Here is a 15,045-nt window from a genome sequence, read left to right on the forward strand (position 1 = left end):
GCATGGACATCCTAGCCAGGGGGTCTGGGGTGCCCTGTCACGTTGTCCCCTTGGCCTGGCAAGGGCCCAGCACCCCTTGTTCTGCGGAGGGAAGACTGAGGCCCAGGAACGTGGGCGTGAAGCCACAGGCGCCCAGCGGGGCAGTGGTCAGCAGGACCCCACAGACCTAGGGGTGCTGGAGCCCCTGCTCATCACGGGAGGGAGCACCCCTCAGGACGAAAGCTCAGGTGACTTGGCGTTAACCGTGAAGTCTCCCATGTCCCCAGCACACCCCGCAGGGTCCGTGGTCTGTGGAGGCTCTGGGACAGCTGCAGCCTGTCGCCCGGAGTTTCAGTTTGTGGCTGTAAAAATCCAGAGACTCTAGTGCGAAGATGAAGGTTGCTGTTCTGATACCCACGTGCGCCCGTGTGGCCGATGCTGTCCTGGCCTCGCGGGATCCCGTGGTCCCCGTGTGCAAGGGCGGAGAAGCTGGCGGTCCTCCCGAAGTCAGCCCCGACTCAGGACCTGGCCCGGAGACATGTGGGTGCAGAGACTGCCCAGCCTGCCGCACACCTCCAGCCGTGGTCTGTGGACGGTCCGCCCGAGCCACGAGAGACGCCAGCAGCGACAGGTTAGGCTGGCGGCTGGAGGGATGCGGGGCGGATCCCCCATCCTGATCAGCCATGTGGGGAGTGGACCCGGGCAGGGAGCGGCCCGGCCAAGCCCCCGCCGAGTGGGTACTCTGACCCCTCTGAGGCCAGCTCCTTCCCTCCACAAGGTTGGGTCTGGTCCTCCACGACCTCATCGAGATACCTGCTTTCCACCCCGACGTGGAAGGCATGCGAGCCAGAGCAGCGGGGTGCACAGGGCTGTCTGAGGTATGACGGGGAGCCCATTTCTTGCTTCCCCATCCGTGGTCACAGAGGTCAGGGTGACCGCAGGGCCCTTGGGCTGGGGCCTTCCTGCATGAGTGACGCTCGGGCTCCTTTGAGAGTGCATCGCTTGGGACCCACATCGGTCCTCAAGTCACGAGCACGTGCTTGCTACGTGCGGTAGCCAGATTTCCTAATCTCCTACTGTTCTCCTCTCAGAAGTTATTTGGGGACTGAGAAGTAATTAACATGTCTCAAAAGTGAGGTCTCTCCCCACTTACCCCGGGCATCCCCGTCATACCGGCAGAACCAAAGCTGCTTGTCGGCCAGGGCTGGGACCGGAGGCCCTTTGTCTGGGGTTGTCGAGCGCTCCGTTCTTTACTCTGCGTTCGTTCACCCTTCGGACCGTTTCTCCAACGTTGGCTGAGCGCCGAGGCTGTGCACTGGTGTGGTGTCTCGTCAGTGTGTGCGTGGGACCCGAGGAGCCCCACGGGGCTGGGGATTTAGGCCGGAACTGGGGGTTTCCAGGTTCAGCCAGGGGCCAGCCTGCACCCTGAGATGGTCTTGGCCAGAAACAGCTGTCCAGGTACCATGGAAACCAGTACACAGCTGGCCAGAACGCCCAGAGCAGGCGTCTGCGGAGTGAGAGGGACCCTGGTACCGGGTCATAAGAGCGGCCAAACCGCATCCCCACCCACCCCTCCCCTGGCCTGCGCCAGCTTGAATTACAGCCTCTGGAGGGACCGTCAGCTGCTGGGAGCAAAGTCCTATAGCATCGATGACGCAGGCCCCACCTGGCGGTTCTCAGCAGAGAAGGTGACCCTTGACAGGTGGCTGGAGGGGAGGCCCCCGTTTCTTTCCTTGATCTTGAAAGGACTGGGAAACAGACAAAAGAACCAGTGTGCTCACTCGGAAGATACAGACCCGCCCTGAGGATCTCAAGGTGCTCCCGCCGCACGGGGCCGTCCGTGGCTGCACCGGGAGCCGACAGGCGTTACGGCCCTTTGAGCTGCGCCTCCAACCGGAGTCCACTGTTCTTGCCCGTCAGCATCTCGAGCGTCTGTCACACACGTGGCATCTCTGCCTTCATCAGAGCAGGGCACAGCATGTCTCGCAGCGGCGTGGCCTCTGACGCCCCAGCGGGCCGGCGGCGAGGGGAGCGACCCACACGGAGGGGGAGGTGGTGCGTGGATGAACGTGGACGGCGCTCTGCGGTCCCCCAGCTGCACTGTTCCTGTTTTCCTGTTGCCAGATGGATCAGAATCATTCTTTCCCCACGTCGGAGCGGAGACCCTGCGGCGCTCCCAGCACAAACCCCGTGGGCCATCACCCATGACGCGGCCACGGCGTAACTGATGCACGAGTCGGTCTGAACAAAAACTGAGCTCTCGTTCCCGCCGCCTCGCTGAGGTGGCCGGCGGGAGTCTCGCTCACAATGCGTCTCCGACTGCAGCGTCTTCACGGGAAGTAGGAGACCCCAGCGAGTCCCCGCGTAGCCGCAGAGAAGCAGATCACGTTTTCCGGTGTGGGGAAGCGCGTTGGCAAAAGACGCGGGGCTGGCAGAGAGGGTGGACGCTGAGTCCCGACGTGGACTAGAGCCCCTGCTGCGTGTCCCTCCGTGGCCGGACAGAGCGGCCTCCCTCGCCCCTCTCAGGGGTGATCCTTTCTGGGCTGAGATGTAGGAAATTGCCCTCGGGCGGGGGGGGCGAGTCTGCACGAGCCGCTGTCACGGAGCAGCCCGGCTGCGGTTCCAACAGTGGTGATTCTCGTCCCACCTCCCGGGGCCGGGGCCCCCCGCTGCACAAGCAGGCAGGGCCGGTGTCTCCAGAGGCCTCTATCATGGGGCGCAGACGCTGTCCCCTCCGCAGGTCCCCACGTGCTCGTCCCCCTGTGCATGTCCATGCCCCAATCTCCTTGGGGGGTCCTCATTACGTCCAGTTAGGGTCACCCTAGTGACCTCTGTGGAGACCTGTCCGAGGTCGTAGGCTGAGGACTTGCGAGTGTGACCTGTGTGGGACACAGCGCAGCTCCCTCCAGGACAGATCCTCTTCGCAAAGGGGGACGAGATGGCTGAGGGCCCGTGGCTAGGGCTCTTGGGCTTCGGGGCGCCGCACAGAGACCCCGTGGGAAACCACACATGGAGACACCATGGGCCTCGCTCACACCATGCTGCAGCCGCGGCCTGTCCTCTCGCAGCTGTCTCTGCGCCCAGCAGTCCCGTCGCACATCGGCTGCCTCACGGTCAGGGCTGGCTTCACGACGTGCGTTTCACGGAACAGGTAGCGAAAGCACAGACAGGTGAGCGACGGGCTGCGGGGGGTCAGCTACAAGCCGGGGGCCAGGCACCAGGCGGGGGACGCTGACCGCCCCAGCCCCATGCGCGAGTCCGTGTGCAGGCACACCGGGGTGCGTGTGACGTGGCACGGACACACACGTAAACACGTATGTTACATGGTCATTCGGAATTGCATGTGCTAAAACAGAACCGCTGACATTTCTTGAATGCTTACCGTCCGTCACCCAACCTCGTGAGAGTCTTCTGTACGTTTAATTCACTTCCTGGGCCCTGCAGGGGACCCACCGTGTTAGTCCCTTGTGGGGAGGACAGTGAGGCACAGGGGGCTAAGAACCCCCCACGACCTGGGGGCACACACAGAGCTGGGGGGAGACCCCAGAATCTACCTGTGAGGCTTGAGTTCTCCACTGCCTCTGCTGTACCTTTATGTCAGGAGGGGAGTCGACCGTGGTCCCTGTTGAGCAACGTAGATGACCTTAGAGATAACCCTCATGCCCAGACTTGCCGCGGACGAGGACGCAGACCCGGTCTTTCCCCGGGACGAGGCAGTTGATGAAACCCTGTGACTCACTCAGTCATGATGATCAGAAAACTTGTGATTTGCTTCTTTCTAGAGAATCACTCTGCACCTCCTGACGTGACGACTTACACCTCAGAACACCCGATCCAAGTGGAGAGGCCGCAGGGCTCCACGACGTCGCGGACGGCACCCAAGTATGGCAACGCGGAGCTCATGGAGACGGGCGACGGTAGGTCCCCTGGCGGGCACGGGGCCTCCTTTGTAAACCCCGTTCCTGCCCCCGGCCGTCCGCGTACAGCGGACCTGTGTCGTGGCTCCCATGGAAGGCGGCAGGGCGCGAGCAACGCAGTGTCTCCACGTTGGCCGAGAGTGCTTCTGTGTGGGGAGAAACACCGGTGAGGTGTGGAGGAAGTTCAGTCTTGGGTGAAGCAGGTGTTCTGTAGGTTTTGACATGCTTGCTAATCGATCACAGATGTTGGTTCAGGAGTTTAGAAGCGCCGTGGAGACCTTAAGCCCAAGAGTGGTTGTTAGATGGGCAGCGAGAAGTTGAATGCAGAACAGAATAATCGGCACGTACGGCCCGGTGTGGTTTCCTCGGGCTGCGGAAGGAGGTGGGTTTTTTCCTCCAAATCGGAAAGGATGGGCAGCGGTGATGGTGCCGGTAGCGGGGCTGCCCGCCGTGCCCCCGCCCTCGGTGTGGCCGGGGGAGCGGACTGGAACGTGGGCCTCCCGCTGCGTCCTTCTCTCCATGAGCGCAGCCCCTCCCAGGCCAGGGGGGGGTGACGGGAGCTGCAGTTTCTGTGGAGATGGCCCGCGTGGCCATGGTGTGCTGTCCCTCCCTCGGGGCGCGTATCCCCGTCGTGGTCCACGAGCCGCACCGGCTTCTGGTGTGACTGCTCCCCCTGGCAGACGCATGGTGTCTGTGTCTCGGAGCGGCTCCCTGGACCGAGACGGGCCTGCGGAGGACACACACATTCGCCCCGGCGGTGTCAGCACCGTGGTGGTCACTAATTCCCGTTGTTTAGAAAAGTTAAACTTCATGCCTTCTTCAACAGTCATTTCGTTGACTCGGTTCTCAGAATGGTGTCGTTCGTTGTTAGAAAGCAGAGCTGTCGTGTTATCAAATGGGATTTACTCTTCCCTGTACACAGGGAGAGATGCTAGAGGCTCGTATCCTGTGTTCTGCAAAAACCCGGATTCAGAGCGCGTTTTTAGCTGTGTCCCGGGACGCCCAACGTGCGCTCGGTGGGCGGGACTAAGGACACGGAGGAGGGCCGCTGTGCCCCCGTGAGAGGAGAAGGTAGGCCTGTCACGGACCTCCGGCACCCGCGCTTGCGTCAGGAAGCACAGGGACAGCACCTGACGGGTCGGCCGTCCCCCTGGATTTGGCACGTCCGGCAGACCGCTCTGGCCCCGCCGGGGAGCACCGGGGGTTTCCGTGCTCAGGGCCTCGGGGAGGGTCTCCCTGCTGTGTCGGCTCTCTGACCCCATTGGAGCGAGGACCGGAGTCTGTGAGTGGGAGGACAGACTTGTTCAGGAATGGGAGGTGGGACTGGGCCCGGCCTGGGGTCTGACGGATACAGCGGCTGTGGAGCGTCATTCCTGGGGCCTCTGCCCCACCCCCCCGGGGCCTGCTGTCCTCCTGGGTACGGGCTCGCGCCTTGTGGGGTGTCCTGGGGGCACTCAAGACAGGGCCCCGGCCGCAGCGTCGTGGCCGCTTGGCCCGCGGGTGAGGTGCTGACCGTCCCTTCCCTTCGTCTGTCTGTGCTTCTGTCTTCCAGGGGTGCCTGTCAGTAGTCGGGTGTCGGCGAAAATCCAGCAGCTCGTCAACACCCTCAAGCGACCGAAGCGGCCGCCGTTACGTGAGTTCTTCGTCGATGACTTCGAGGAACTGCTGGAAGGTGAGCCGCCCCGTGTCTGCGCGGCCCCAGACCGTCGTGCCGGGCCCTGTTGAGACAAGCCGTCCCCGGAGGACGGCACCCTTCTCTGGAGTGTGCACCGTCCGCCTTTGCGGACAGGCCGAGAGCAGGCAGGCCGGGAGCCGCCCGTGCAGGCGCGTGGTGTCCCTCGTGGGGGGATTGCGTCCCGGGAGCCGGGCCCCCCATCCGGAAGAACAGCGAGCCGTGGCCCACGGTGACGCGCTCCGCCTGAGGAATGCGGAGCGAGTGTGTGCACGTGAGGCCGGCCCTTTGCCTGGCCTCGGTGCACGAGCCTTTGCGCTCAAGGTCAAAACAGCGCCGGGCGTATCACGTGCAGCCCAAATCCGTTGTCCTCTCGTTCTTTGTACCACACGCAAGACACGGCAGACTGTGTGGCCAGCAGGTGGACTGTGAGTCACGACCGTGAGGGAGAGAACCCTCCTCCGGGTGCTCACCTCAGCGGAACAGTCCGGAAGACTGTATTAGTGCCCCACGGCATTTGTCTTTGTTCGACTCGAGAGAACGAGCCCTGTGCTGATTGTTCAGAGTACGGGTGCCAAATTCACACTGACGTGTCCGTGCTCAGGGGCACTGGGGTTTAGCAGGCTGTGAGCTCTGGAGTCCAGAATCAGGGTATTGTAGACGGAGCCGTTGCCGTCCCTGACTCGGGCCTGTTCAATACCCAGTGCACGTGTTCCCTGACAGGTGCGCCAGGCGTCCCTCTGTGCACCGTCCCAACATTGTCCTGGAGAGCGTAAGCATTCCAGGCCTCCTCTCTGTCCCTGAGGCCAGTCTGTGGGTCCTGCCTCTGATTCTAGAAAAGCGTGCATGTGTGCTTTCTGTCCGCTCGTACCCTTGAGTGTAAGGGTCCCGCTCTCTTTAAAAGGAAGAAGGTGTTCGCGCTAAGGTGTACTTTTCTTGAAAACTTTTTATGTTTGAATGCTCGTAGTTCAGCAACCAGATCCAAACCAGCCCAAGCCGGAGGGCGCACAGATGCTGGCTATGCGTGGGGAGCAGCTGGGAGTGGTCACCAACTGGCCCCCGTCCCTGGAAGCCGCGTTGCAGCGCTGGGGGACCATATCCCCGAAGGCCCCCTGCCTGACCACGATGGACACGAACGGGAAGCCGCTCTACATCCTCACTTATGGTAATTCTCTGCGCTCCCTTCACCGTCCCCCGCGCCCAGCGGCCACTTCCAGGCGGGCTGACGCCTCGCACCGCTGTCCATGTCCGGCCCTCGCCCCCACAGGACCCTTGAAGGAAGTGCTTTAGGAACATACTTAGTTTGATACGAAAAGTTATTACTTGCTAAGTGGTTCCTGAGTAGAAGCCAGAGATGGGTGCAAGGAATCAGTGGGTCACGGCCCAGACGAGACGTGGGATTTTGCGTCTTAGACCGTGTCTGACGTTCTCGGAAGTCGTGCCTTCAGGAAGGACGGCAGGTAAGGAATTCGTGTCCGAGCTCTGTGACCGGATCCCTCAGGAAACACCATCTCTCTCCAAAGGGATCACGCAGGGAAGCAAGAGAAACAGGCTTCTCTTAGGTCTTCCGTCGGTACAGTCCCCGGAGCCGGTCTGCTCTCGGACGTACTTGGCTGTACCGGGACGAGGTCCTCCTCACTGCCCCCTGGGTCCGGGGTTGTGGAGGAAACACACCCTCGGCCGGTCTGCGCAGACGCCGGTGACTGGACGACCCCTCCAGCTCCTGCTGATCCTGATGTTCCTTCCTGACTCCAGGGACTCGGGATAACTTGAAGACTTAACAGGGACTAGTGCCCTGTCCAGTGTAATGTGCACGTTGATGCGTGACTGAGAACGCGCGTTTCCGCTCACTCGTGTCCTTGTCGGTTCTGTCGCAGGCAAACTGTGGACGAGAAGTATGAAGGTTGCTTACAACATTCTGCATAAATTAGGTACCAAGCAAGAGCCGATGGTGCGACCTGGCGACCGGGTGAGTACTGTTCGTGGTGCCGCACCAGCGAAGACGCCTGCTGGCGGAGGTCCGCGTTCGGTGCCTCCCCCTGCTAATCCTACTAAGTCAGGCTTTGTTACGTGACGTGTGGATTAGGATTAATTGCAGGAGATGTCGTTAACCTTCCCGACAACCGCCCAAGCGCAGCTGGCGTCCTTCTCATGTTTTGTCTGTGAGGACGCTCGGACCGGCGAGGTGAAGTGTCGCATCAGACGAGGCAGGTAACGAGGAAGTGGCTCGGCCAGCACTCACGTCCGCGCCTGTCCGAGCCCAGAGCCTGGACTCCAGCCACCGTGCTGTTGTCACCTGGTGTCCTCTCTCTGGGCGGGCAGACAGGATCGTAGAACTTGGCCTGTGTTCGTCAGTGACCCGGACCGTGTCGGCAGCACGCCGCTGGTCCCAGTCCTGGCCCGGTGTTGGATTCCGGGCCAGAGGCTGCCGTCCCTCGCTGAGCAGCCGGTGTCCATCCTTACTTGGTGACCCCCAGGGTGGATGTTCGGGTTTCTGTGACAGCGTTACGCCCCGGCACTTCGTACCCCCACCCGGCTCCGTACCCCATGTGGGCCTGCGGCTGCGCTCGGAGCCACGGGGTTTTGCTTTTGCACGTTGTACCTGTTCCCCATTGCTGCTTTGGGCCTGCAGCCCCAGCACGGACTTACCCTACCTGTCCCCAAAGACCTCTCGTTGAATTTCATCAGCGTGCTAGCGCCAAGCACCAAACCGACAAGGACACGAGCTGCCGTTTACGTGAGTTACCGTGAAGACAGGGGCCCACGAGGAGGAACGTTTTAAAGGTTGCCACAGCCTTGTGTGGTGGACTGCCATTCTTGACGTTCTTTTATGGACCAGGTTTGACCTCCGGCTTTTCGATATCAGTTATAGGTCTCGCACGTCCTGATAGTAAACCTTGCCACAAAGCTACAGTCCTTGACACGGAGCAGTACTGACAGCAACATAGACGTGTGGACAGACTAGAGCGTGGCAGGGGGATGGTTTTCTTTAAGGGAGCCAGGACGTGAAACGGGAGAGGACGGTGTCTTCCATAAATGGTGCTGGGAGACGGGGCACCCGCCGCAGAAGGGGGACACTGAACCTTCTTACTGTGGAGTAAAAAGTTAACTCACAGTGGATCAGACTTAAGGGCAAAGACTGTGCAACTCTGAGAATAAAACCGGGGAAAGTGTCACAGAATTTGGCAGTGATTTCTTAGACAACATCGAAAACACAGGCAACAAAAGTGAAGACGTGAATTGGATTTCATCAGAATGACTCCCGTGTGCCCCGGAGGCTACTGAGAGTTGGAGGCAGTGTACAGGTCGGGAGGGAGCGCTTCTACAAATCCTGGATCTGTGAGAGGTTAACATCCAGAGTCTGGAAACGAATCTCCTGCAATTCAGCAACAACCAAGAAATAAGAGGTGAAGCAACAGACAGGGGACTTGAGGGGGGCCGGTCCACTCCTGGAAAGATGCTCCACGTCCCTGCTCATTCGGGGACAGCGCGGTAAAGCCCCGGTGACACAGCACGTCCCTTACGGTGGCAGGAATGAAGGCACTGGAGCGTCCATGCTGCCAGTAGGAAGGTCCCCTGTGCAGCCACCAGAAGGCTGTACGGTGGTGCCCTTGGACACGAAGCGTGGCATTACCCCGCGACCCAGCAACCCCATGACCCGTGACCCAGTTCTTCCTTCCAGAAGAACTGGGAGCAGGGGCTTGAGCAGACGTTCTGCACCAGTGCTCAGAGCGGCCCCGTTCGCAGAACCAGAGGCGAAGGAACTCAGGGGTCCGCAGACAGACGGACGGAGAAGCACAGTGCGGTGCACACACAGGAGTATCACACGGCCTCAAAAAGAAGATACATCCGGGCACACGCTGAACCTCGGATGGCCCTTGAGGGTTTTACGCTGCGTGAAATGAGGCAGCCGCAAAGGACCGGCATAGGAGGTTCTTAGGGCAGCGAATTTCCCTGAGACAGAAGCATGGTGGGGGCCCTGGAGGGGTTGGGGAAGTGGTTGGGGGCTGGGGACTGGGGGTGGGGGGGCTGGGCTGGGAGCAGGGTCAGGGGAAGTGGTTGGGGGCTGGGGGAGGGTCGGGGAGGGCCGGGGAGCTGGAGGCTTCAGTTGAGGAAGAGGAGAGTTCTGGGGCTGGTTCTGGAGGGTGAGGGCTGCCGGGCAGGGCGGAGGTCCTTAATGGCCCCGAGCCGCACACTTGGAAATAGCCGAGAGGGTCTGCTTTTGTACATTCACCGCAACCCAAACCCTGCGTGATGTGATGGCTTCCTTCGCGCTGACCTGGGGGACAGTCTCAGTCCCGCCTGCGGTGAGGGCTCCAGGGTCCTGGGTAGCTCCAGGCGCTTGAGGTTCCTGACGGTAACGAGGACACAGTAAAACACCCCTGTTCAGCTAAGATGGTAGGAGGCGTCTGGGGGACAGTCTTGGTAGGATAAACTGGATAAGGAGGTTTTCCGGCAAAAGCCAACTAGAACGGTGTGAGGGAACTACTTTTCTAAATTATCCTGGAGTCGTTCGTGCCATCAGCATCTGGCACAGGCCTGTAGGCACCTGTATTGGATACACGTGACCACCGCAGTCGACCGATCATGACCTCCTGTTGCAATAAACAGAGTTTTTACTCTCGTTCAAAATGACTTTTGAATAAAACATCATTTTCCCCAGAATAACGAGCATATTCAGTCTTTTACATAAAAATGTGCAGACATTTTTCACGTGGGTGACCTTATTGACGCAGTGTGGGGAATTTAAAGGAAATGCCTTTAAAACGCATTAATGTGCCTAAGCTGAACAGGGTTTTGGGAGGTGTGGAGGGTGCTTGGAAGACCCCAAGATGCGTCCCCTATGAGGCCGGAAGCTTGCCGTACCGGAAAGTATACAGACACATTAGGATCGTTCGCTTTTCTAGAAGTTGGAAAGTGATCAGGTCCCCAGAACAGGTGGTGAGAGTTGGAGATGGACTGTCTGGGCGGGGGACAGAGCAAGCTTTCTCCTTTGGGGGGAGCATCTGCGACCCCAGAAGACTTCCCGAGCGCAGAGCAAGCCCCGGGCTGTCAGCCAGGTAGCAGACAAGCGTGGGAGAGCTGAGGCGGGAAAGCGTGTGGGGCCCAGCAAGAGAAGTCGCTTTTAGGAGCTGAGACCTCAGCAGACGCGGGGCTGTGCCTCTGCCCCTTGACTCGCGGGTGCAGCCTGCGCTGTGGGTCCTGAGGTCCGGCGGCATCTGGAGCACAGGGCGCGGTCGTGAGGGGGGGCTGTGTGCCTCTGTCAGAGCGCGCCGCCTGCCCGCGAGCTCGGGAGTCCCTGCTGAGCCACCAGAAGACAAGCGTGTGCCGCGTTCAGACGTGGAAGGAGGACGTCCCTCCCTTAAATTGCAAAACAGAACAACAACGAAAGTCTTCCCGGTTTTTTTTGTTTTCGGTCTTTTCCGTTTTCATTCTAGTCTCCAGGCGTTCAACCCCATCCGTCCACTGCTTTGAGACCGTTGAGAGACAGAGCATCGGACCATTCCGTGTCCTGCTTTCATCTACTTTACACCGGCACGAAACGCTTCACCCTCCTGAGCACAGCTCTGCAAGGTTTCTCTAACATAGCCTTGTCGGCAGGGACCGTGGTGACCCGGCAGTGGGGACTGGAAGTCCCAGGTCAGGTGGGTCTTCGTCCCAGCAAGCCAGCTCTGAATCCCAGAACACGACCAGCCTGGTCCGGCGGCATCCCCGTGTTGCTCTCGGTGTTCTGCCCTGGGGAGGACGCTGCGCCGCGGACAGGTGCTCCAGGAAGACGAGGAGTCCACGGTTACCGGGTCCCTTGTGTGCGGGGCGACCGTCTATTTCGGAGGGCAGCTCGGCGTCCTTTGCGGAAGCCTCGCAAGTGCTCACTCGGTGAACACTGAGCTTGGCCGAACCCCAGTCTAAAAGCCGGTGCTGTCCCCTCCGCGGTCAGCTGAAGGCACGACACCTGAGGCTGTGACAAACCTCCAGGACCTGCCGCGAGGTCCAGCTGGTGGCCGCCTGTCCTCGGGCTGGGACGGGATAAGTCACTTTGCCAGTTTTCCCAGGCACGGTTCCTCTGTATGGGGGACGGGACGGCTCTTCCCGCCTTCCAGGGGTTTGGTCCCTCGTTTCTCCGATTTTGATCAGCAGCCGGAATGCCGTCTAGAGAGGAGACCTTCAGTGAGTCCCAACCTTATTTCCTTTCCCACCGGCTGTCCTGCTGGCTGACGTTGACGATGTGGCCTGCTCGGTTCCCAGCTCTGATCTGAATCCCTCTGTGCCAATTCGCTCATTTAAATATGGAGAGAGAGCCTCTACCCAGCTGTTCACGGCAGAACTCACGACTTCTAGGTGGGACAATATTCAAGAAGAAACCGCTTAAGCTCCCGAGTGAGGTCACGCAGGAGTGGCGGCGTGTGCACCTTAAGTCCCGGGGCCCGAGAGCGTCGGAGCACGCAGCCGGCAGCCGTCCGCAGGGAGGGACAGGAGCACGGACGCAGGGCTGGCAGGTGGGAGAGATGCGCTGGCCCGGGAGCGGGTCCCACAGAGCAGAGCGTGGCGTGCGGTCATAGCACGGCTCGGCTCTGTCCCGAGGACGCGTTCCCAACGACCCGAAGGGAAAGGCTGGTCCCGGAGGAGCCGCGAGGACAGGACAGCCAGCGGGGCCTGCGATGGGTGAGCTGCACGGCAGACTCTAGAACGAGCTCCACCTACACCGTCGGACCACGTGTTTGTGACGCAGCGGGTGCCACGTAAAGGGGCCTTTGACAACGGAGCGTACAACGTTACATGGGACAATGGGAATAAAACAGAAGTGACATCCAGTTAATGCTGTCAGACAGATTTCTAGTTCTTCGCGACCTCAGGGCACACGTGGAAACACAGGTCAATAAGGAAGGGGAGCAGAAGCGCTTGGCGGGAGGAGGAGCCGGCTGAGCCGCCCGCGGGAACGTCGTCCCTCGCTAAGGCACCACAGGGCTCTCAGAAAACATATTTCAAAAATCGCATTCTCCGTGGGGGTTTGGACGGACCCGGCCTCGATCACTCCGTGCTCATGGTGGCCTCCACGCGTGAGGCCGTGGCGGGCTGCGGGGGCAACGGGGAGCAGGTGTCCGCGGAAGCCTCCCCCGTGCCCACGTGCAGGGGGACCGACCGCCGGGCTGGTTCCCGCTCACGGCCACGAGCCATGCGCCGGGCCTCAGCCTGGCCCCTCCCGCCTTCTCCGGGGACCCTCCTCACGACACTAGGACACAGGGAGGAAAACGAAGGCCCAGAGGGGCGAATGCTGGCCTGGGACCAGAGCAGAGTCCCGTGGGCGTCCGCCCACCCTCGCGACAGGGCACAGCGGCGAAGGCCACCCGGACGCACGGGGAAGCCCCTGCTGAGCCCGGGGGAGTGGGAGTGGGCGCTCGCAGCGGGAGAAGCGCAGTCGGGCCGGCGCGGGCGGGCGGCCGGTCGGCTGCGTCTGGGCCGGGTTCTCGCCGACCGTCGGTCGCTCGTGTCCGCATTCGTTAGAGGCAGAGCGCACGCCGCTTACTGAAGTGCGAGTGACCGCGGTGGGTCTTCCCGCGTGCGCCTGAGTGTTGTCGCTTAGAGCGTGGGCCCCGCGGGCCGTGGCGGCTGCGTCCCTGTTCGGTGTCTGGGAGCCAGCGGCACGTGCTGGCTGGTTAACGGCTCGCGCTCTGTGTCCGTGCAGGTGGCGCTGGTGTTTCCCAACAACGACCCTGCTGCCTCCATGGTGGCCTTCTACGGCTGCCTGCTGGCCGAAGTGGTCCCCGTGCCCATCGAAGTGCCGCTCACGAGAAAGGTAGGTCCCAGCCGGGCGCTGCCGGGGAGGGTTGGGCTCGGCCGCTCTGGAGCGTTCTCCCGTGGGGTCAGAGCACACAGGTGGCTTTTTTTCAATGGCTTCTCATCTCGGCAGGACGTGGATTGAGAAGCCCAGAGGCGTTCTGTGGCTTCTGAGGCTCTGGGCGGGGGCTCGGTGGCTGTGTCCGTAGCGGGAACGGTTCCCACACCTGCCTTTGAAACCATCAGGGCTTGTGTCCAGCTCACGGATCTCATGCTCCACTCACTTGTCCTGGGGCCCCGTGCAGGAGGGGCGGTTTGGAAAGTGATTGCTCATCTTGGAGCGCTGCCAGAGGGCGGGGTTGGGGTTCTGGGGCAGAGGCGTGGCCGCGCACCGTTTCTGCACTCTGCTGCTCCCTTGCACTTCCGCTCTGCGAAAGCTGTCCCATGGGGGGGGTTCGAGCCAGCCCCACGCACTCCTGACACAGTGCTGAAGCCAGCGGGCATGTCGCAGCCCCACACTCTCCCGCTGCCTCGCAGAAGCCGGCAGGTGCACGCAGACCACCCGGGGAACACCCAGCCGTGCCCGGCTCTGGTAGCCCGGGGCCGCAGACCCGCGCCCCACAGTACCGCATCACTTGGTGAGAGCGCTCCTGGCAGACGGCCACTCCGGGGCCCTGCACAGACAGCCCGCTGAAACGTGCCCGGTCTGTCCCCGGTAAAGAGCCGCTTGCTCGTCCCGGGGCTGCAGCCTGAGGCACAGGCTTCAGGTCTGCCACACATCTAGAGATGACAGAGGGACCCTGAGGGAGCACAGATGGGGGGAAAGCTCTGCACTCGACCTTGCCCCGGCTCCCTACCACCTCCGAGAAAGCAGCTCCACACACATCCGGGCTGTGGCGCTTGCAAGTCGAGCCCAGCAGCCCCCTCCAGACATCCCGGTCTGGAGGCCGGCAGGGTGTATGACTGGGGCCCCACAGGACTGCATATATTTGCATAATTAAAAGCTGCTGCCTGGGGGCCTGGCGCTCAATGGATCCCTCCCTTTGGGACACGGACGGGTCTTGGCACACCCTCAACCATGGGAGCAGAGCGGGAACAAATCTGTGCTTACACAATCAGAGAAATTCAAGAGACAACCAAGGGAAAGGCTGCATGCGAAGGCCCATCACTCGCACCGGCCACTCCTCCCAGACGGGGACAGGTGGCTGCTGCACTGATACGGAGCCGGACGACGTGAAGAAACAGGAATTTGGTCCAGAGAAAAGAACAAGGTCGAACCTCAATGAAATGGAAGTAAGCAATTTATCTGATAAGTAGTTCAAAGTGATGGTCATAAAGACACTCACTGCCCTCCAGAGAACAGAGGAGCGCTGTGAGAACTTCAGCAGAGACGGGGAGCAGAGGGGGACACCAGACGGAAGTCCCAGAGCTGAAGGCGGCAGATCTGGATTGAAGACGGCCTGGGAACGCCCCATAGGCGAGCAGAAGACGGCGTCAGCGAGCACGAAGACAGGACAGCAGACCTCACACAGAGCAGCAAAAAGAAACAAAAACAGAATATTTTAAGTAAAGATAGCTTGAGGGAACTGTAGGACAACAGGTGGGACAGCATTCACATTAGGGAGTCTCAGAAGGACGGGAAAGAGAGAGACGGGCGGAAAACATAATTGAATAGACAATAGCAGAGACATCCCTGACCTA

The 15,045-nt window shown here is 60.9% G+C and overlaps 1 protein-coding gene across 2 annotated transcripts in view; it reads left to right on the forward strand.

Moving 5' to 3' along the window:
- DIP2C (disco interacting protein 2 homolog C) overlaps window positions 1-15,045 on the forward strand; it is a 361,347-nt gene that overhangs the window by 230,279 nt on the left and 116,023 nt on the right. For both annotated transcript variants that reach the window (XM_080811149.1, XM_080811150.1), the window contains 5 exons: window positions 3,762-3,896; window positions 5,449-5,568; window positions 6,536-6,733; window positions 7,446-7,537; window positions 13,253-13,363. In XM_080811149.1, the coding sequence (XP_080667275.1) occupies window positions 3,762-3,896; window positions 5,449-5,568; window positions 6,536-6,733; window positions 7,446-7,537; window positions 13,253-13,363 (656 nt within the window). The remainder of the gene's footprint in view (window positions 1-3,761; window positions 3,897-5,448; window positions 5,569-6,535; window positions 6,734-7,445; window positions 7,538-13,252; window positions 13,364-15,045) is intronic.

This window comes from Martes martes (assembly GCF_963455335.1).
Source record: "Martes martes genome assembly, chromosome: 8".
NCBI lineage: Eukaryota > Metazoa > Chordata > Mammalia > Carnivora > Mustelidae > Martes > Martes martes.